A 22,241-nucleotide genomic window follows, 5' to 3' on the forward strand; every position below is an offset into this window, starting at 1 on the left:
GAGGGGGCACCTGCAGCCTATGTTTTAGCTCAATTACCACTAGCGTTTATGTGATTCTGATTATGCAAATTTTACTTGGAACTTTGCAGACTAAGGTTATTTTCCCTTTTGTGCCCTGTCGGTGTCGCTCCCGGCCGGCAGGAAAGACACACGACAAGGTCTGGCAGTGGCTAAGTCTTTCTTTATTTTCCCTCCGTACAGTCTGCCCCGGGATCCTACCCGGCCGAAGCCTCAACCGGTCCGCTCCCCGCGGCTCCTTCCATGCTTCTCCCTCTGGCGGGAGAGGCACTCACTTTTATAAGGTTACAGTGGCCAATCAGTTCAAAGCGCGCGATGCGGGCTGATTGGCTAACATCAGTTGTTGCTAGGCAGACTATCTTACAGAGCGGGTTGTTTACCAAGCAGGAAGCAGGAGACAAGCGCCATCTTAGCACACTCGATGGGAGGGGTAATCTAGCTCAGGCTTTGCTCTTTCCTACAGGCCTCACGACCGCCGCGCATGGCGAACTATCACAGACGCGGCTCCCAACAGTGCCCAATTCTTTACATTCCTTCTAACTGAAAGGTTACTTCTCTTTATTTGTTTAGCATGCATTGTGTCTGGTCTGTCACTTTTGTAACCCCAGGCCCCTCTGGGGATCTCTGCCTCTCACCACAGTCAGGTTCACACTTCTCAAAAGGGGCCCCGTGGTCCTCTGCTTCCTGAAGTGGTCTCAGGGTCTCTCCACCAATGCCCTGAATCAGCTGGCGGGGCAGCTAGGATCCCGCACCTCTGGGGAAGATGTCCTCTAGGATATAGAGGAGCACGTTCATGGGAGTTAACTGAGAAGGGAGCACGTATTCTTCAGACTTTGAATGTCTAAAATTGTCTTTGCTGTCCTTCATCCTATAATGACTCTGGCTGGGTATCACATGGGGGCCAGAACCCACCGCCCTGATGCTCCTGAAGGCATGGCTGCTGAGGCTGTATTCTGCCTGACTTCCTTCCCTCCTTTTTCCTCCTCCTTCTTTTCTCTCTCTCTGTCTCTCTATGGATTAAATCCAGAATCTAAGTCACTAAGTTGCCCAGGCTGGGCTCAAATTTATGATCCTCCTGCTTCAGACCCCCAGAGTGCTGGGATTACAGGCTTCCAGCCTTTCTAGTTCTCTCTCTCTCTTTTTTTTTTGTTCACTGCTTTTCACTGCCTTTCTGTGTTCTGCCCATTTTGTGTCATCTAATTTCTTACCCCTTTCCTTCAATTTTCTATCACTTTGTATATTTACTTTGCATTTTACTATTTCCTCAAGTTTGCCATAGTAGCTTTGTAGCTATCCTGCAAAGTGCGAATCCTTTGAGTTCTCTTACTTTGCTCTGGAAGATTCTTCTATTTGAAACATGAATTATTTTCCTGGTACTGTTTGTTTCACAGCCTCGCTGTTTCTAAAGTTCATCAAAGCCTCCTCCACTATCCCATCTCACCTCGCTGGACCAGCGTGTCAGTGGCTCCTCCCAGGATTTGCTCCGCCCCTTTTCTCTGTGCAGCAGGCAGTGACCCACCCATCTCCCTCAGGTAGTAATAAAACTATTTCATACTGGGTCTGCATGCTCTTGTGCTTTGCCTGGTCTCCATGGCAACAGTGTGGGTTGGTGTGAGGCTGTGTTTCTGTTCTCCCTTGGCGGAAGTGGAAGTGGCAGATCTAGAGTGAAGACCACCCCCCACCCCCACCTTGTGGGACTGCTTTTGTAGGACTGTGGACTTGGACTGGCTTTGGTAGGAATCCCTACTCTGCCACCTGCTAGCTGCATCACCCTGGGAGATTATTTAACCATTCTTGGCCCTCATCTGGAAAGCAAGTTAATAACCAGGCCAGCATGGCAGAAAGGCAAAGCACTGACACGCAGGGCTCTGGCTGGCGTCTGCTTCAGCCAGCAGCCTCAGAGCAGTGAGCCCTCACCCGGTGGTGTAGGGAGCTGGGGCTATTTGGGTACAGCGATGATATTTTTCAGGTAAGTAAAGAAGCACAGAACTTGTGAGGAGGCACTGGGCGGGCTTAGCCAGCCCCCCTGACCTCCCAGGCCTGAATCCTGCCTGAGAATACAGGGAGGTGTGCGGGAGCTCTCCTTGGTGCTGAACTGCTGGTGGCCTGTCCCCGAGTGTTCTCAGGTCACAGGTATTGCACATCCTCCGGTATGTGCTCTTCCCCAAAGTGAGGGCCTTGCTGTCACCCCAGGGTCCCTGAAGAGAGCAGATCTGCCACAGAGGCTTTGAACCTGCTACAGTTCAGATATGGATCGTGTCCTCCCAGAGGCTCAAGGGTGGTTGAAAACTTGGTCCTCAAGATGGTAATTTTGGCAGACGATGGAACATTTCACAGGCAGGGTGAAGGAGGAGGGCTTGCTGTCAGAATCAGGGCCACTGCCATCCTGTGGGGCTGTGAGAGTTCAGTCCACTCTGCTTTTGGTTTGAATGCATTCACTCATTTGCTCTTTGCATCCTTTGCCAGCTGCCTTCCACCATGGGACTTCACCAACACTGAGCTTAGGCAGGCCCTAGCTATGCCTTTGAACCTCCAAAACAGGGAGCTGGGCCCCCTCCTTTTGTGCAGACCCTATCTGCAGAGCTGATTGATAGAGGGCCTTTCCTCTACCATCAGCTCCAAGTGTGCTCTCCTTCCTTCCCCTCTCATGACCTGTGCTCCCACTGCTCTGTCCCCTCCCGCCATGTCCCACAGTACTGCAGGGACGAGCTCCTTTCTGTTCCCAGCCTCCTTCCTGATGACCTCATCTTATCTTTAGTGAAACTGGGGCTCTTCATTTCCCCACACACTTTCTTGTGAGGCTGTTTCCTCTTTGGGAGGCACTGTCTTAGTTATTTCTCTTGTTGCTTAATGCAAAATACCTGACACTCAAAGTTAAAGAAGGAAAGGCTTATTTAGCTAACAGTTAGTAGAGGGTTCAGTCCCTAATCAGCTGGCTCCAAGGCAGGGTGGCTCAAGACAGCAGCATCGCAGAGGAGAAACAGTTCATGGAGGGCAGAAGTTAGCAAAGTAACAAGGGACAACCACAACTCTTTCTTTCCGAACTGTGTCTCATCTCGGCCACTCATGAGGGGGAGCACTCAGCCCTTTAATCCCAGTGCCTTCGAGCCTAGCACTGCACCATGAATCAATCCCAGCATCATATGCTTTGGATCCAGCCACCTCTGAAAAAGCCCTACCTGTGACTGCATCAGGCTTTGGGGGACATCTAGATACAGCCATAGCAGGCACTATGAGCAGACTTCTGCTCCTGTGTGTCCAGCTCTCTCTTGTGTACCCCTAAGGACTGGGGTGCAACTTCCCAGTGTTTTGAGCACTGTGGGCCTGAGCCTTGCCCTTCAGTGCCCTCGTATGCTCCTGGCCTCTTCCCTCCCACCTCCCACTCCGGACTCCTGCCAGCCTGTGTTCTCCACACTCTTCCTCCTCTGCCTGCATCCCTGATGGACCTTCTGTAAAAACTCACCATCTTCCCCTTCATTGAGAGACCAGTGAACACGTACAGAAAACCATGCCCTGGGACACAGCTGGTCCTGGAGGCCAGAGTGCCTTCCCTATTTCCACCAGCCAGAGCATCTTTCACTCTCTCCCCTCATCAGATTCTAAACCCACACCTTTAGCCCGGGTTCTGTACTTATATGGACCTTCTTCATTTTAAAGTGCAGCCTTCCTTTTCCTTCACAGAGAAAATTAGGTGTAACATCCAAATCAGGCATGAAATCTAAGTTCCTTCCGTAGCCATAAAGGCATCTTCCCACCTCTTCAGTCCTTCCCAGCCAGCTTGGTGCCAGGACTGCTTCTCTCCCATGGCCCTGGCCAGCAGCCTGCAGGTCTGGCCAATGGGGGCACCTGCAGGGGGCTAGATGGTGAGAAAAGAGAGAGGCTGGGGATATCTTCTCTGTTCCCTTCTCTGCCAGTTATCTTAGGCCTCCAAAACCACAGCTCCCGAGCCAGCTTCTCTTCCAGAATCCCAGCTGGGATTCCACTGGCTCTGGCCTGACTCAATTTCCTTCCTGTTCCTTCTGACACAGTGGTAGTAATAGCTTCCAGCTCCCACACATCCTTGGAGTGTCCCTCTCTTTTGGGCCACCTTAACCCCACCTCTAACGTGCCCTTTTAATGAAAGTGTCTGCAGCTGAGAGGGGAAGTCCTGTCTCTCACTTGGGTGCTGAGCATATGCTTGTCAAGTCCTCCATCCTCCAGGAGCTCAGGGGCAATGGCTCCCCCAAAGTTCCTCAGCTTCCCATTTGGTTCACACTCTTTCTGTAAACACACTTTTACTCTTCCACTGCCGGCTTTGTACTTTCTGTTGCACTCCTGTCTGTTCCATTTTATCGTATCTTTCATTTCACTCGATCTGCTAAAGCATAGGGTCTTACTCATTTTTCCTCTCCCACTCAGCACGGCCCTCCTTGCTAAGATAATCCAGTGATGGTACAAAGAAGGGGTCCCACAGCTATTTTACAAAATCTACCTGAATTGGGGTGATACATGGTCATGAACTGGCTTTGGAGTCAGGTCACTCGGCCAGTTCCTAACCCTATGGTCCTGGCGTATTTCGTACAACCCCCACCCCATGCTTGGGATCTTTGTGCAAAATGAGCTGTAAACTATCCACCTATCATAGATGTGCATTGCTGGTACACCAGGACTCTCCACAGAGGTAGTCACAGTGGTCACCACTGCTTTTGTCTTGAAATCCACTCTTCTATAGCACTGATCAAATGAGGCTGCCATATTTGTCCTCCAAGTCCTGACCCCCCCCCCACACTCCGGTTCCCCAGACTAGAAAGTCTGGCGTTTTCAAGGGTGGCCCTCCTGTCCTGCTTATCAGGACAGGCTCTCTTCCTGCTGAGGCCTCAGAGCTCAGGAAGCTCATGTGCATTTCACAGCTCCCGTCCCTTTCTAGCAGGGCAGGACCTGGCTCAGCCTGGCTTTCCAGGTCAGGAGTGTGGGCTCTTCTCAGCAGGAGACGCTGGGCTGCAAGGTGCTGGGGAAGGGGAGGGGGACAAAAAGCTACCATTATCAGTTCCTTCAGGGGCTAGGAGGCAGGACGCTGTCCTTTGCATTATCACATGGTCTCAGTTCATTTTCTGCCATAACACAATCCCACAGAGTGGGTGAGTTATAAAGAAAAGAGGTTTATTTTTATAGTTTGAAGTTCTGTCCCAAGGTTAAGGACCTGCAGCTGGTGGCAGCCTTGCAGGCGGAGTCCTGAAGTGGAGTGGTACAAGGTGTGTGTCTGTGTGTGTATGTGTGTGTGTGCGTGTGCCATGGCCTCTCTCATGCTTGTTAGTCCACCCTGTGATTTGATCTAATCAAAGCCCCTTCTGGAGGCCCTAGCTCAGGATGCACAGCTAAATTAACTATTCCTCTCCTTTCCGCCTGACCTGACCATGAGGACTGGAGTCCCACTTGCATTTTTGGGGAGATCAAACCATATTATAACCATAGCATGGATGAAACACTGCTTTGAAATTTGTCTTTGCCCAGCCCAGTCGTCTTCTCCTGCCCCCATTGGAGTTTTCCAGGGCTGATATACTGGGACCTTGGGTGTTGGCCTAAAGGAAGCACCCAAACTCCCCAGTCCAAGCAAAGGATTCCTGCGAGGGGTCCTGAGCCATCTGCAGGGCTTGGTGGCTGCTGTAAATGCAGGAAACCTTTGGGCTTCTCTGCTTCTTTAGTGGCTCTAAAACTACCATCTTCCAGCGAAGTGGCTTTATGTATACTTGCCTTCTTGGAGAGTTATTTTTTGTCTTTGAGACAGGGTCTTTCTATGGAATTCAGGCTGGCCCTGAGCTCTCTTTGTAGTGTATAGACTGGTCTTGAACTTGCAACGATCCACTTGCTTCAGCCTCCTGAGTGCTGGAATTACAGGCGTGAGCCACCATGCCTGGCCCTTTTTGGAATTGTAATCACCTTCTTTGAATATATACATATATTCATACACAGTCATTTATTCTGTTACTCATATTTTTAAATGTCCTATTTCCATCCATTGACCCAATCATAATAAAAGAACTCAAATTCTCCTATTGGCTAAAGGGTTAACCATGGAGCTTCACCCCCCCCCTTCCTTGGAGATTAATAATGTGTACAAGGGTCCTCTATTCCTTTATCGAAAGAATCAAGGGCAAGGGCTGGTTCTGAATGTGTGCACAGTGTACATTCATAATAAAAGCTGAGCCGAATGGCACATTCATGGCTGCTCTTTGATGTAACTGAACATGTGAATGAAACTTTGGGGCATAGCTCACCTCCAAGGGAGTGGTCCTGTTCACACTCAGACCTGACCCGGGGATCATACATTTCCCTGCAAAACTACTTTTTTCTCTCTCCATGGCAGCCACCCTCTTCCTCCCAGTATCTTTGTAACCCAGCTGGGTGCATTTTTCTCTTCTCGTCTCTTTTTTTCCCACACTGCTGTTGGAGAAAAGATCCCGCCCTTGATTGAAATGGAATCTTCCACTATTGAGCGAGCCTTTGTTGAATGAGTCATCAGCGCGGCCGCTGATTGGCTAAGGACTCCGGAGCCTAGGGGATTGCCTGGCACCGACTGCAAGGCCCGGCTTCATTCACAGAAACGCTGGCTCGCTCGCTAGCCCTTTCATTCACACAAAACAGCATTTCATTCACATTTTGCGGTTTTTGTCTGCTTCTAATGAAGATCAGGATTTGGGAATGACAGGGCTATTTTGCTTCGGATTTCAGAGGCGCTCTGATAGCCATCAAAGCCCTAGATGGGGCGTGCATTTGCTGTTGCTATGCGAGCCAGGGGCAGAAAAAGAAAAAAAAAAAAAAAAAAAAAAAAAGAGTGCGGGTGGTTTTCTGCTAAGGCTGCAGCTCAAAGGGAGAGCCGCGGGGACGCGGTTCCTGCGCCGAGGAAAGCGTGGCCCAGGACGCTCCTGCGACCCTGCTGCCAGCCTCACCCGCGCGCCAACCGCAGGAGGCGCTCCTTAACCCTGCGGTACAGTGCACCGTGCAAAGCCGAGGACGCAAGTGCCACACGTGCTCAGGCCTGGCCATGAGAAGACTCGGGCGAGCTGGTAGTGCACTAGAGGCGAATTCACTCTTTTGCACATGAGTTGCCAGGAAACTTTGATAGTGAGTGTTGCACGGCGGGGGCAGGCTGCCTTTAACGCAGGAGCCAGTGGCAGAACCCCTGGCGGGAAGGAGCCTTGGGCCTAGGGCTCGGGCAGGTCTCCCTGGCCTGCCGGCGGCCTGTTTTCCTAGCCAGAGGAAGAGGCCTGTGCGGCTCACTCCAAGCCTGCGCCGCCTCCAGACAGCAGCCCTCCCTCCGGATTTGATGGCACGGCTGCTTCTCCCCTTCCTGAGCAGGGCTGCAGGCCGCAGCCAGGGCCTTTGAGACGTCTCTCTCGGTAGCTTTTCCAAGGCATTTTCCCGGAGCTTACACACATTCACTTAGAAGAAGGCTCCAAACGCAGCTTTGGAACGGATTTCTGGAGCCTGTTGCCACTCGTCAAAGGAACGCTCGTCCTTTTTGGAAGTAGCTTTTTCAGCTGAAAGCTGACTGAGAAAACCTGCTGCAGATTAACAGGGAAGAGCCCACCGAGCCGCCCTGTGCAGAAGTCATACGCAGATTGGTTTTTTATTTAATTTTAATTTTTTTTTAAGGAACTGCATTGCCACAAAGACACCCGTTATGGCTGCTGTGTCGATTTGAAAGGAGAAAAAGGAAGCCCCAGGGATTTGCCTTTTTATGTTCACCTGAGAGGAGGGGGCGAACTGTCATTTTCTTTTTTGTATGCAAAAATTCTTGCTGCTTCTTAGATCAGAATTCAGGAGGATTCACTGAAGACTTCATCTTAAAAAGCCTTAGTCACATTTTAATGCATCGCTGTCACACACTTTTCGGGCTCAGGCAGATGAGCTGAGCAGGGAGAGAAAAACCTCATCGGAATCCTGGGGTCTCAGAAAGTTCATTTGCTCCTCGGGAGGAACTGGGTCGAGCTTTGGCACCAATGCGGAACGGGGGGGGATGGGAAAGTGAAAAAATCAAAGGTTGGAAGGAAAAAAATCTGGGAAGGTAGAGAAAGGAAATTTGAGAATTGATTGGCTCCAGTGGCTGTCAGCGGGTGGATGTCGTTTTTTTTTTTTTTCCTCTCTCCCTTTTTTTTCTCCTACAGGAAGTGATTTGCAGTGCTCACCGAGCCTTTGTTGAAAGGGGCTCCTCGCACAGTGAGTCATGCTTTTGCTGAGAGCAGCCCGTGCAGCTGGGCTCGGGCTCCACCAGAGGCAACTATGACTTTTGCGAGGCAGACGTTCCACCCCGAGCAGCGCGCTCCGGGGCCGGGGCTGCGCGGCCGCCACCGGGCTGGCTTTTGATGGTGGAGGGAGGGCCCGGTGCGCGGACCCCGCCGTCCCCCCGCAGAAGGCTGTCCCGGGACCTCGGCTCTTCGTCCCGCCCCGGGGCCCGCGGCTCGCCTGCTATGCGCGGCAGCCCGCGCCGGGGCCGGCAGCAGCGGCGCCCGGGCGGATGCGGCGAGCCCACGGAGGGGCATGCTTCCCCGCACCAAGTACAACCGCTTCAGGAATGACTCGGTGACCTCAGTCGATGACCTCCTGCACAGCCTGTCGGTGAGCGGCGGCGGCAAGGTCTCGGCGGCGCGCGCGACCCCCGCGGCGGCCCCCTACTTGGTGTCCGGCGAGGCGCTGCGCAAGGCGCCCGACGATGGGCCCGGCAGCCTGGGCCACCTGCTCCACAAGGTGTCCCACCTGAAACTCTCCAGCTCCGGCCTCCGCGGCCTGTCGTCCGCCGCCCGGGAGCGGGCGGGCGCGCGGCTCTCGGGCAGCTGCAGCGCGCCCAGCCTGGCCGCCCCGGACGGCAGCGCGCCCCCCGCACCCCGCGCCCCGGCCAGCATGAGCGCGGCCAGGAGGGGCCGGCCGGGCGACGAGCCGCTGCCCAGGCCGCCCCGCGGGGCGCCGCACGCCAGTGACCAGGTGCTGGGGGCCGGAGTCACCTACGTGGTCAAGGTGGGTACGGGCGCGAGCCGCCCCGCGGGGTCTGGGCCCAGGGCTGGGCTGGGGGCAGGAGGAGGCAGACCCCCCTGAAGTCTGGGGCGCGGGGACCCGCGGCCGCCGTCGCGTTGGAGGCGAGGAAACGCGCACTCCTTAGCTGTCAGCTCGCTTGGCCGCGATGAGCAGTGAACTACAGAGGCGCCTTTCCGCGTCCTGGGGAGAGGGCTGAGTGTGCGACCTCGCTCTGACCTGCTTTTCCTGGGAGCCACCCCTTTGGCATGTTTGGCCACCTGGCTTCACAGATTCCCGGCCAGTGTCCCTTCTGCCGCCAGTGCCCATCTGTGAGTCCTGGGGGGTCCAGCCTACCTGGTGTTTAGGAAACACACTTGGTACCTGGGCGACCCCTTCTAGGGATGAGAGGCGCAGAGTGCCACTACTTCTACTCGGTCCTCCTGCTGCGGGGGAGAGGGGTGGGCTGGCTACTTCGTGTCCCCATAGCCAGAATCGCCAGCTCCTGCCAGGACAGGCCAAAGGCTGTCTTGCTTTCTGAAAGACGAGTTCTACTTTCTCACCAGCAAAGCTTTTCTTGGCGTTTGTCTTTCATTTCCCACCAGATGTTACTGGGTTACAGCAGAAGAAGGAGCACTGGGGACTATTTTCCCAGAGACTGCAGTCTTCCATTTAAATGGGCCCAAGGGCAAGACAGTGGTAGCCTGGAGCCACAGGCTGGAGAGGAGTTTTTCTTCCAACACCACAGGATTACGAAATCACGATGTGGTTCATAAAATTCCTCCTGCATGCGAGAGTGTTATGGTATTTAAGGAGGAAATATTAGCACGGTTCAGTTTATCTGCCAAATGCTTATTTCCTCCCTGCCATCAGCCCACAGCCAGCTATAGGTCTGGCAGGTGGATGGACTTCCCTTAGACAAGGTGGTGGTGGTGGGGGAGGGCACATGGCCTTATTTCAATCCTATCACTCCAAAGAAATGAGACCCAAACGCTGCCCTTGGCATGTTAATAACATGGAGAGACCTGCAGGGCGTCTGGTCTGTATATGCTGGCTGCAGATCCAGTGTTCAAATCCCATAGAGCACAGCCTCAGGTAAAATGTAGTGTTTTGGCAATTTTGGAATCAGATTTAAAAAAAAAAAGAGGTAACTTCATGGGTTATCTTTACTTATATAAAGGTACACATAATGTAAACACTGATGTTAAAAGAAGGCCTCTGCCCCCTCTGAGTCTGCGTTTTAACTTGACCTACTTCTTAGCTTCCGAATATGGATTATTATATTTTAACAAAAGGGACATAAGAGCTGCAAGAAGGTTAAGGTTTTTTTGTTGTTGTTACCAGGGATCAAACTCACAACCTAACACTTACCAGGCAAGTGCTTGAACCACTGAGCTAAATCCCTGGCCCCAGAAGGTTGAGTTTCATCTGAAGAGAAAATATCTAATCTCACGTTGCTTATTTATCTATCTAGGGGCCAAAACCACAAAATAAAACTGAACAAAACCCCTGACAACTTTGAGGTTAAGCAGTGACCCTAAACTATATTATTTCTACAGTTAGTGTAATTGCTTTTTTAAAAGCCTTCCTTTGAAATATGTAAATCGATCTTGGCAAAGCTTTTTATAAGTCACATGAAGCACAGAGGGTAGTTTTCAAACTGAGGACATTTCTCAAACTTATACCTTCAAAGTTTTCCTTAAAATTCAGGGCATTGCTTTTCCTTCAGCACAAAGGTAGACATCCAATTCGAAAGGTCAAACGTGGCAAAATAATGATGATCCTACTAGCGCAAGTCTGCTCTGCGTGGGCGCTCTGTGGATACAAGGGTTTTTGAGTTACCAGGGTCAGCAGTGGTGGTCCAGGAGCCAGAGTGCTGGCCAATCTGCGTGGAGCCTGGCTGGGTCCTGCAGGATGCAGGGACCCAGGGGCACAGAGCAGAACAAACTCCTCATGGGTGCTGTGAACAGTGTTGAACTCAAGCGTGGTCCCTGCTTTCCTGGGGAAGTTTGGGATCACGCAGAAAGGGAATCAGATGCCAAGGACAATGTCTTTTGTTGTGTGCACATTTGATTCAAATGATCACATGGCTCTCTGTTGGTGCCCATGTGCCAATTCCCACAGTGTGCAAGAGAAGTTTAAAGCTGAGAACTTAGTGAATAGAACGATCGTGAAGTTACATAAACCTCCTTTATGTTGGCATTATTTACCGATTCATGTGAATGGTGCCAAGACAGAAATGGGCAATTTCAACCATGTGACTCAGCAGCAATTCTAAAATGTGAAGGTTTAGAGTTCGGGAAAAATGCTATTTTGTAAAACTCTCTTCAATATAATTTTTTTTTTTAAATCAAAGAAAGCCCCAGATGGTTTCCAGCTTTCTGGAAAAGCCGTGTACTAAATCACTGTACTTTGCCCTCTCATAGAAATGCCCACTGCTGGGTGGTATGGCCCCTTGTACACATGAATGATCATTCACAAATATTTCCACTTAATCTGCTTCCAGGAGAGGGGGAGTATAAAATGCAAAGCCTAGTGGGTTTGATCATCTAGGAAATATCAAAGTGTTCCAGCAGCAGCTGCTAACACTAATGAATGAAGGGTTGAGAATTTGGAATAAGAAGTCCCTCAGCAACACTAGAGTTCTGAGCTCATGGTGGGGTTAATGGGTCCTTCCTGCCACCCCTGGGCTTGCTGTCACATAGGAGGAGTTTATACACCCCAAGGGGTCTCACAGCTTGTGTTCCTGTCCTGCAGGACTTATTGACAACACCTTCTTATCCCTTAGGACGCCTAACACTTGTTGGTAATGTTAAAGACAGAACAAGAAAATACACCCTTAATAGGAAAGGAAAAATCCTACAGAGGAGATCAAAGGCTATTTTCACCCGATTTCTACTTAAAAACTACTTTATACCATGACCTAAATGTCCAATAGTAATACAAATGGATATTAATTATAGTGCTGCCCACCTTTTAATTCTGTTATCCTGCAGTCGAAGCCCAGCACTGAGCCTGGTGGCCTGCAGCTTCTGCTGGTCCTCAGCCGGTTCAAAGGCAACATGGTGGTCTTCCAGATGCTGAGTGCAGGTCTGCCCAGGAGAGATTTTGGGAAGGACAGGGAAAGGTGCCTGTTGCAGGGCAGCGAGTGGGCATGGTCAGCTCTTAAAGGGCCGCTGGGAGGAAGCAGCTGAGCCTTTTGAAGACAAGCAAGTCCTGCGCCTCAGCTTTGCAACTGCTGATGGGGCTGAGGCTGGAGGGAGCTGACGCCATGTGCAAGGCATGGGCTGCACCTGATCAGCCTTCAGCCCCCAGGTGGACCCCGCAGAAGGGCTCCTCCTCAGCACACACCACAGACTTAAAATAGGGTACAAGGGGGTGAGCGTGTACTTCACATGGTCAAGGCCGTAGGTCGCATCCTCAGCACCTAAAAAGAACAGAATAAAAAGCAGCACAACTGGGACTGAACTGGGTGCCAATGGTAAAAACCAGGAGGCTGAATTAAAAAGCCAAGGATTAGCCAGATGTGGGGTGCACACCTGTAACCCCAGGATGAGGCAGGAAGATCATTGCAAGTTTGAGGCCAACCTAGATTACATAGGAGGCCCTGTCTCAAAACAAAAACAAAACAGAACAACCAAGCATTCAAGGGCTGTCTGCTCAGAGCTGTTGTTACAGTGGCTAGCACTTAACGCAAGTAGACCACGCCATTCATGAATTTTGGTGATGGTGCCATCAAACTTACACACCTTTCAGCCTACTGATGATGAAAATGGCAAACTACCTCTGATTCTGACAGTCACAAAGCAGTGAGTCATCCCTTGGTGGACTGGACTACTTTGCTTTCAAAGCAAAGAACTGTGTGTGCCAGGGTGCTTTAAAAGTTATCTCTACCTTTTATGAATCTGATGATGTCTTAGAATGTATAAATTATTCATTTTATCTATAAATGTTCTATTTCTTTATTAATTGAATTTTTAAATTTTAGAATTGAATTTTATTTGAATTTTTAAAATTTTAAATTGAAATTTTAAAATACATAGGTACACAGTACCTTTCTCCCTCCATAGGAATGCTTTACATTGCCTTTTTCTTAGAGTTTTTTTCTGTAACTGTGAACAAAGATCAGACAAAATAGCATAGATAAAGTTATTTTAAGTTTTCCATGATATATCATTGTAGGCGAATTGACTTAATTTTATTTTAGTTCTAGTTTGCCAAATTGTTCTTTGATTTAAAGTTGAATTTTCTTCCTAAGTTGTTTAAAAATCACATAATACGCATGTAACTATTGTCCAGAGGGCTTGAAAAAATAATTTAAGAATCTCTTTTGACATTAATGATAAATTACTGATTTGGTCTAGAAAGTGTCACCTCTTTTTATGTGACACAAGCATGGGCGTGTTCAATACACACACACTGTACAATGCACATTATCCTCTGCACATCACACATACACAAACACTGCATATGTACACACCCCACAACAGCACACAGCACACCACCTCAATAGGAGATATACACACGTAACACACCTCACACAGCACACACAGGCACACAATATCCTTTCTCCCTCCACAACCGAGGGTAGACAAACTGATGTTTTTGGAAGGGGACCGCTTTCTTTCTCATTAGAAAATAGCAAATGTCATGTTTCCAGAAATACCCAATGACCTCATCCGCTTCGGTTATATTCACGTTGAAGAACAAAGTCATTCTGAAAGATAAGCTATTAGAGAAACTTTGGCCCTATAAATTTCAGACTTGTGTTTCTCTTCCTCCCATCAAATCTGATCTTTGAATAGAGGTCAGATCTCTAAAGACTGTCTGATAATACTATTTGAACCAAGTTCCAGTTACTGGAAGTCTAGGCTGCCAACATGGATAGCGGTGGAGAGATGGACATTCCAGCAGCGGGCTGGTCACATAGGCTGTGCCAAGCCTGGGGCCTTGGCTCTGGTGACACCTGAGTTCCAGTGCAGCTTGGGGTCCAATGGTCAGCTCACCTTTCTCACCTTGGTGTTGCCGGCCAGCAGATGTGGTCTGGGGTTGATCTCTACGGCTCGAGAGCCTGGCCTTGGCAGAGACGGTATCCTGATGAGGGTGGCTCCTGGCCACACTACTTAACGTAGCTGACCTAAATGTGCCACAGACATGGCCTGCTCAATCAGAAGTTGGCCTCACTGGTAGCTGCTGCTGGACCACTGCAGCCAGCACCAGACCCCACAGTGCCAGCTGCCTCAGAGAGTGCGGCAGGGCCCGGAGTGTGGCCGGAGGCGGAGCCAGTAGGTTTGTGAAAATACCCAAGGGAAAATGTAGTAGACTCATTTATCTCAGAAATACTATCACTGTGGACAAATGGAAATAAGTAGTGGGCTGTGCATAAGAAAACACTGTACATCTTACCATGTAAGCCTACAGCGAGTGCTGATGAAGGTATGGATACTGCGGGAGGCATTGAACATAGGGCTGGGCTCCTGGGTGAGGGGGTTTGGGCAGTACTCTGAGTGTGTGCATATGTGTGTGTGCAACTGCTGACCATAGTGTGTGTTACGGAATTGCACACTAGAATAGATGGAGTATGGACGGATATATGTGAGCAGCTATATAGAAAGTTTGAAACTTTCTATATAGCTTTTCAAACTGCACTTGTGGTTCTGTAAGAGCATAATTACTGATTCCAGTTGAGATTTTTTTAAAAACGAGCCAATTTGTTGCCACTGTGATGTCACTTCCTCTCTGGCCACCAACAGTGGCCTGCTGCTGCCCGTGTCCACCTGCTCCCCAGCACTATGCAGGCCGGTGGCCTTTCCGTGAATGACCTTTCAGGGGTATCAGCATGGCTGTGCATGGTACAAGTTAAACTGAAGTGGGGGTTAGGTGCCTCCATCTGGACTGCTGGATCTCTGGTAAAATTGGGGCCAAAGACTGTGTTCCTACAGTTCTGGCCACACTCTGCTTCTCTGTGAGAGAGTCAGTATAAAGGTGCCGATGTGCCTCAGTCCCCGGCCCTCTGACATCCAGAAGGAGATGACCAGCTTGCCCACGGCAAGCCAGCATTGTCTCAGCCTCCAGATGGCGCGTCTGGCCGGGATCACTTTGCCAGGGCAGATGGTAGAAGTGGCGTTATCCAGGGCTGCTCTGATCCACAGATTGCCGGCTCCGGAAGTCATCTTGCAAGGCCCGCCACAGATCAGTGAAGGTTTGGGTTTCCAGCCATGGCTCCGGACTGTCAGTAGGAACTCAGCAGATCCTGCCAGCTGCAGAGAGGAAATTTCAAGAGGGCAGCTGCAAGCCAGAGTGGGTGCCTCCCCTCATCCCTTAGAACTCAGGTTCCTGACACTCTGGAAACACTGAATCTACCTGCGGCTCCTCACAGGCAAGGCTTTCTGTGAAGCAAATGTTCCAAGAGCTCACTGTTAGGATGCTGCAGACTTCAGGTGTGGAGCCACATTACGGTGTCATCTGAAGCATGCTTTTTGCAGCATTCTACATCTTAAGGATTTTAACTTGCAGCAACTTTTCCAACTCTGTGGGACTTGACCTTCACCCAGCCTCCGGAGATAGAGCTCTCCGCTGAGGTCATTCTGACAAACTCCATCTGATCAAGAGTCCATTAAACAGGATCGTTTGGCAATGCCAAGAGAGCTACTGAAAACATGTTTAATATGATTGCTTCTTACTTTGCAAATATTAAAAGTTTTTACTGCCAAGAGCCTGAGAGCAGCCTTCTGTTTAAAGAACAAAAATTAAAAATCAAAACTTGTTCTAGCTCTGTTAGTAAAGAATTAGCCCCTATGGCGGTATAGGTACTGGATCATTTGGGCGTCTTGTGACCTCCACGGAAGTAGTAACAGAAAACTTTTACTTTTCTGCATAAACCAGGAAAATCTGACTGTTTTAAGCATTCTGTGCCCAGAAGAGCAAGCCTCACACAAGGGCTCACTGTCTCTCTTGGAAGGGCGAAGTGTAGGGGTCCTGCAGGATGTCATTCCCATGCATGTCCCCTTTCCTGTGACTACAGCAGGTGACTGGCCAGCAGGACCTCTCACAGAGTCCCCTGGCTCAGCTCCTGCATTGCTCCAGGCTGGCGGGCACAGTGTAACTCCTGCTTGGGCCCTTGCACCGTACCACATGGGACCCTAAGAATCCCCTTTGCTCCCAAGGTTTTAACACCTCTTTTTTCTTGCTCAACCTGGACCCCTGTGGTCTTTCCTAGCTGAAGCCCTCATGGCTTGCCCAGAAAGAGAGGTGCCTGAGAGTTGTTGGGAGCCCCTGACCCCATTTTCCCCTCAGTCCCTGGCCAGGGAGGTGTGTACATGCATGTGCATGTATGCATGTGTGTGTGTGCATGTGTGTGCATGCGCGTGCATGTGTGCATGTGTATGTGTGTGCGGGCGTGTGTGTGTGTGTGTGTGTGTTTCGGGAGGAACAAACAGTTATGGAACTCTGAATAAACTCTCTGAGGAGGGGAGTTCATATCTGGTTATGATGGGGCTGGGCAGGAGAAACGTCAACTGCAGGAGGCTGGGACCCCATCAGATGTCCCTGGCCTCTGGAGAGGGTCCTGGCTCCTAACACCTCCCTGGCTCCAGGCCCCAGAGCCTGTGAGGTCCAAACTTTGTGATTTACCCTATTAAAAACGTTCTCTTATGGAATTTAAAGACTTATCATGGGGATTTAAAATACATAGAACATAAAAAATGTGTGAGTATAACAAATAGATTGGTTTCCAATCTATTTCCCTTACTGTGATTTCCTTTTTTATGTTTTGGCTGGAAAATCTGAAAATTTGTCTTGACTCTTTCAAGGGAGAGAAAGGCCACATCCACAGAACTTTTATTAAGGCATTCTGTTATAATTGTTTTTTGTTGTTGTTGTTAACGCCTTACTCTGCCTAGAGTGCGAGTTAAATATTAAAGGTGTGTAGGTACAGGGAAAAGTGGTACAAACAGGGCTTAGTACTACCCCTGGTTTTAAGCATCTAGTGGATTCCAGAGGTCACCCCTAGGCATTTAGGGAGGGAACCATAGTTAGATCCCTGCTGCCCGGCACCACCAGCCAGCTCCCGCAAGCAGCACTCAGGACATCTGCACAACCCACCCGCCTCCCCTGAGTTACTTTGAAGCCATTTCTGGGTGCCAAGGTTTTACTCCTGGCTCTGTGCTGGCACATGTGTGCTTATCGTTGCTCTGGAATGGGCTCAGCTGTGGTCTGGTTGCTCCATGTCCTAGAAGTGAGGAGCTTATCGTGTCATGAGGTGACAGCTTCACCCTGAAATGAGGCCACCTTCTTCTAGAGGTAAACACACAAGCCATGTCTATGGTGTCAGGTCAGGGTGGCCACCAGCCTTGGTGCTCAGGAATACTTCAAGTTTGTGACTATCAAGTTGCAACCTTGGACCTAAAATTGATTTTAAACATGGTGGAGCATGTTCAGACATCCCCGCAGGAAAGGGGCAGAGTGTGAGCCCCTGGGGGACTGAGTGGGAGCCACACCACCCACCCTTCTCTGCCCAGGGTCAGGAGGTCACAAGTAGACAGCTCCTCCAGAGGGAGACATGTACTCGCCCAGGTTGTTTCTAATGAGGTTTTATCAGCAAGGGTTCTTCAGAGAAACACAAGTATGTTCCTGTAATAACAGACATTGATTTAAGAAACCACATCACATGATTTTGGAGGTAGCTACTTCTGAGGTCTGCAGGGTGACCAGACAGCTGGCAATTCAGGAGCCAGTGGTGCAAGCCCCAGTGCTGGCTTGGCAGGCGTGGGATGCAGAAAGAGCCAATGGCTCAGTCTGAGTTCAAAGGCAGGAAACCCGTGTTCTACCCAAGGCAGCCAGGCAGGAGGGATTCTCTCCTATTCAGCAAAGGATCGGAGATTCTGTTTTATTTTGGCCTTGAACGGACTGTCTGCCCCACACTGGGGAGGTCACCTGTTTACTGTGCCCACAGAGTTGAGAATTCATCTCCTCCAAACACTCCTTTACAGACTCCAGAACAGCGTGTAGGCAGTGTGCGGGCATCCCACAGCCCTATCAAGCACACATCATAAGTGTTTATGTAAACTTTTGCAGTGTTATCAGAGTGGCCACTTGCTGACCTGGTGCACTGAGAAGGACTTCTACTCTCCTAAAGGATGGAAATACAGGGTCTTAGATCTTGTTGCTGCTTCTGTGGACAGAAATAGGAACATTTAAAAAATGCCTCAGATACTTGTTGAGGATTCCTAGGGACAGACCCGGATACAAGACACATAACCTACTATCTCTGCTCGCAGAGTATTACACTTTGGGTCTTGAGGTCCCCCAAAGGCCATGTGCACAAGGTTTGGTGGCAGCCTGTGGTCCTACTGGGAAGAAGAGATGTCATGGCGGGGTGCCCCTGAAAGGGATGTGGGGACCATGCCCCTTGCTCTTTTCACTTCCTGGGTACCGTGAGGGGAGAAGCTTTGCCCTACCACATGCTCCCCACCATGATATCCTTGCTCACCATAGGCCCAAAGCAGGGGCCAAGAGACCATGGACTGAAATCTCTGAAACCGTGAGCCAAAGCCAACCTTTTCTCTTTGTAAGTTGATAATCTTAGGTATTCGGTCATAGTGGCAGAAACGTGACACATGCAGGTGGTGAATGGATCTTTATAGTAGTAATGATGAGTCTGTCTGCTCAGAACACGGAGGCTCGAATGTCCACCCATGCCTGGAGGAAACCATATGTCCCACTGGGTGCTGCCACAGAGGAGGAGCAAGCCCAGCACACACATGTGGTCACTGTGTATTCTGACAGGACAGAATCACCCCGAGGCACCCAGGAGGGGTGGCATACATCTGCATCCAGGTGTTCGACTACTAAAATAGAAACACTGGGTTTTTTAAAGCTACTTTGCAAATAATCATAATGATAACACTTTTGAGATGTAATTTTCTCTATTCAAGAGCTGTTTTGGATTTTTTTAAAGTTTCAATATAAAATTTATTACAGTAAAAAATATATTGCCATCAATCCCCCTCAAAATATTTTCCCTTTCTTTGAACCTACTTCTCTCATCATTCTTGCCACTTTCTGAGACAGCTCTGGAAGTCTTATTTTGAATTTTTTAAAAGGTGTTTTAGCTTGGCATGGTAGCACATGCCTGCAATCGGGAGGCTGAGGTAGGAGAATCATTGCAAGTTCAAAGCCAACCTGGGCTAGAAAGTGAGCTCAAAGCCAGCCTGAACTGCTTAGTGAGACCCTGTCTCAAAAAGACAAAAATAAATAAATAGGTGTTTTGATGCTTCAGGTGATTAAAAAAGTGTTTGATGGCTCTGCCTGGCCTTGACCGAATTAAACAGCACATGGTGCACCAGCACTGGAGCTGGCCAGGGGTGGCCTCCTGGGCCAGCAGGGGTGCTCAGCAGGGGTGCTCAGCAGGGGGCTCAGCAGGGTGCTCAGCAGGGGCAGGGTGGCGAGGGAGTGCGGCTACCCTTGGCGGAGTCCGCCTTGCTCCTCTGTTCTGAGTCGTTTCCACCAGACCTGGGTCATCTGTGTCCCTCTGGGACAGATGGCCCAGATGCAGCAGGCAGCCTCTGGCCTGTTCTGCCGGCCTCAGCCCTCCCTAAGGCCAGCTACTTTAGGCTGACCTCTGGCCCCCATCACGGAGAAACCCCATTTCAGAGGACTCACTTCTGAGGTGGTTCTGGCTACACTATCTAAAGAACTGAGCTATGAGTTTTTTCATAGCAAGTCACAACTCCTGTCATAGACAATAACCTTGTTTGCAGAGTGACTAATTAAGGTAGGAGAAGAAGCAATCCCAAATGCCAGGAGAATCCTGAGGTGCTATTGGGGACCGCAGATGACTCCCCTCTGCTTCCCTCTGGCTGCTGCTGCTCAGGGTCTTGGTTCGGAGCCCAGGACATGGCCGTGCTGCCTAGTGGTTAGCAGCAGGATCTCTGGACCAAACAGGCACGCCCTGCCGTGTGTGGACAGCCCTCATCTGCAGCCCTGGGTGTGGGAGGCGATGTGCAGGCCTCACAGCACAGACCAGTGGCCTCGCACACCCCACTCCAAGCCACCCAGGGCAGGAAATAGTAAAGTGCGGTGCAGTGATCTACGGGAAGTGCCCTCGTTTTCACGGGGTGAGTGTGCACCGATGCACCATCCCCTCAGCTCCCTTCCACCTGGGGCAGCCTCGCTCCTTTCTACTCCCTTCCTTGGAGCCTTCCCTCCCTCCCGCGCATTTTTGCTGTTTATGTCCACACGCGGCAGTGGTCGCCCCGGGCTGGGCCAGGCCGAAGCCGCAGGCCCCTCGGCCCCTCGCCAGCTCCTCAGCCCTGCAGCCCCTTCGGAAACCCCTGCGTGCGCCCCGATGCCCCCTGCTCTTCCGGGTACACGGTGCGCTCTGTTCTGGGGGTGCAGAGCTAAACGAGGGACCAGGCGGACTGCGCAAGGCCCATGCCAGGTACCGTGCGGTCTGGGATGCAGGGATCCAGGTCGGCTCTCCCAGGAGCCCGCGCGCTGGAGGACCTGAGAAGTGGAGAGCAGGGCCTGAGCGGGGAGAGCAGCAGAGCCCTGAGGGTTCCCCAAGGAGGGCCCGTGGGCCGGGGTGGAGAGATGGAAGAGGAGCTGGGGGGCAAAAAAGGGGGAGGCGCTGGGGGCCCCCCACGTGGTCCCAGGCCTCAGGGTGCAGCAGTGCTGCCTCGGACCTGCCTGCCAGGCCACAAACTGAACTTGTGGTGTGCACCCTCTCCACCTCTGTTCTCTGTCGCTGTGACCTTGTGTCTCCACCCCACCCCAAGTCAAGACCTCGGAGTCATCCTTGATCCCCCTGCCCCAATCCCGTACCATCTGCTCAGCCAGAAAAACTTCATTTCTCCCTCAGGATTTCAGAGTTTCTCCTTTTCCTTCCCTTTGTCCTGACTCAATACCAGTCCTGGCAGTGAGTGTTGTGACAAGATTTTGCTGGACAGACAGTTGGTAAAGACTATTTTTCTTTAGTACCAGATATCGAACTCAGGACCTTGTGCTCGCCAAGCAGGCGCTGTGCCGCTGAGCTGTACCCACAGGCCAAGACTCTTCTTATTAAACTAGAGAAAAATATCCGGCAGTGTCCCCGAAATCTCTAAAACAACAGAAAAACACGTGGAGTGAAAAGCGAAAGTTTCTCGTACTTTTAATTTGATTCCTGTTGGAGGTGAGCCAAGGCGTCTATCTGCTGTTTGTATTTCCAGAGGACCTGCATGGGGACACACAGACTTCTTCCAACCTCCCCGCTCCTCCCAGCTTCCTCCTTTCTCTGAGAAAGCCTCTAGATATGCTGCTCTGTTACTTCTCTTTTCGCTTAATAGGTGTTAGAGAAACTTCAGTATTGGTGCCTGTAATTCTCCTCCATTCTTTTTGGCATTCACTTAAATTCAAACTGTTTGGACCAAACTTTACCAGTACCTATTAGACATGTAGATTGTGAGCATTTCTCATAATAATAAAGGTGCACATTGTTCCACAGTCACCTCTCCTCTCAGGGCAGTGTTTTTGCCTTGCATGGGGACAAGATGCTTTAGCCAAGACCGGTTCTTTTCTGTTCTGTCATGGCCTTGGCTGGGCCTCCCGTACTGTGAAATATTCCTCCTGCCCATAAAGTGCATCTTTCTGTGTTCAGCCCTGCTCAAGGACGTTCCTGATTTGCAAATCGGGAACCTTTGCAAATCAGGAACATTTTCCCATGGCTCATCATTAATTTAATTAATGACCTTATTTACTTTTTGGTACCAGAAACTGAACTCAGGACCTCAAGCTGGCCAGGCAGGTGCTGTGCTGCTGAGCTATATCCCCAGCTCGTGACCCATAATCTAAAAAAGAATTCTGAAATGGTTGTTGAATTTTATCTAGGGTTTCCCCCAGCATCTAGTAAGATAAATATGAATTACTTTTGCAGTTTTCTGTTAATGTCATGCATCATTTATTTTGCTAAAATCCATAGCTGTCTTCTCATCCTTCTGATTAACATAAAAGATCTCTGTTTTTTCCTTGCTTGTAGAATTCATCCCAAATTCTTTAGGAGTAGCATAAAAACTTTCATTTTGGGTTCAATTCCTGAGCCACCTCTTGCCTCTGTCCTTGATATTCTCACCCTAGGAAACTTTGTGCTTTTCTCCACTTGTATATCTTGGTTTATCTTGTACCTGTCCCCTCTGGTTCCCCTCTGTCACCCCATCCTGCCCCACAGGAATGCTCATTAGGCTTCAAGATTTGCCCAGACT

General features: G+C 50.2%; 1 protein-coding gene across 2 annotated transcripts in view; it reads left to right on the forward strand.

Moving 5' to 3' along the window:
* The first annotated feature begins 6,830 nt into the window (after positions 1-6,830).
* Positions 6,831-22,241, forward strand: part of Shc3 (SHC adaptor protein 3) — a 132,597-nt gene continuing 117,186 nt past the window's right edge. The window contains exon 1 of one of the 2 annotated variants that reach the window (XM_063227270.1): positions 6,831-9,009. In XM_063227270.1, coding sequence (XP_063083340.1) covers positions 8,536-9,009 — 474 coding nt within the window. In that variant the 5' untranslated portion in view covers positions 6,831-8,535. The remainder of the gene's footprint in view (positions 9,010-22,241) is intronic. The other variant, XM_063227269.1, reaches the window with a different exon arrangement.

This window comes from Cavia porcellus, unplaced genomic scaffold (assembly GCF_034190915.1).
Source record: "Cavia porcellus strain 051 isolate PalLab524CR breed Dunkin Hartley unplaced genomic scaffold, mCavPor4.1 scaffold_17, whole genome shotgun sequence".
NCBI classification, from domain to species: Eukaryota; Metazoa; Chordata; class Mammalia; order Rodentia; family Caviidae; genus Cavia; species Cavia porcellus.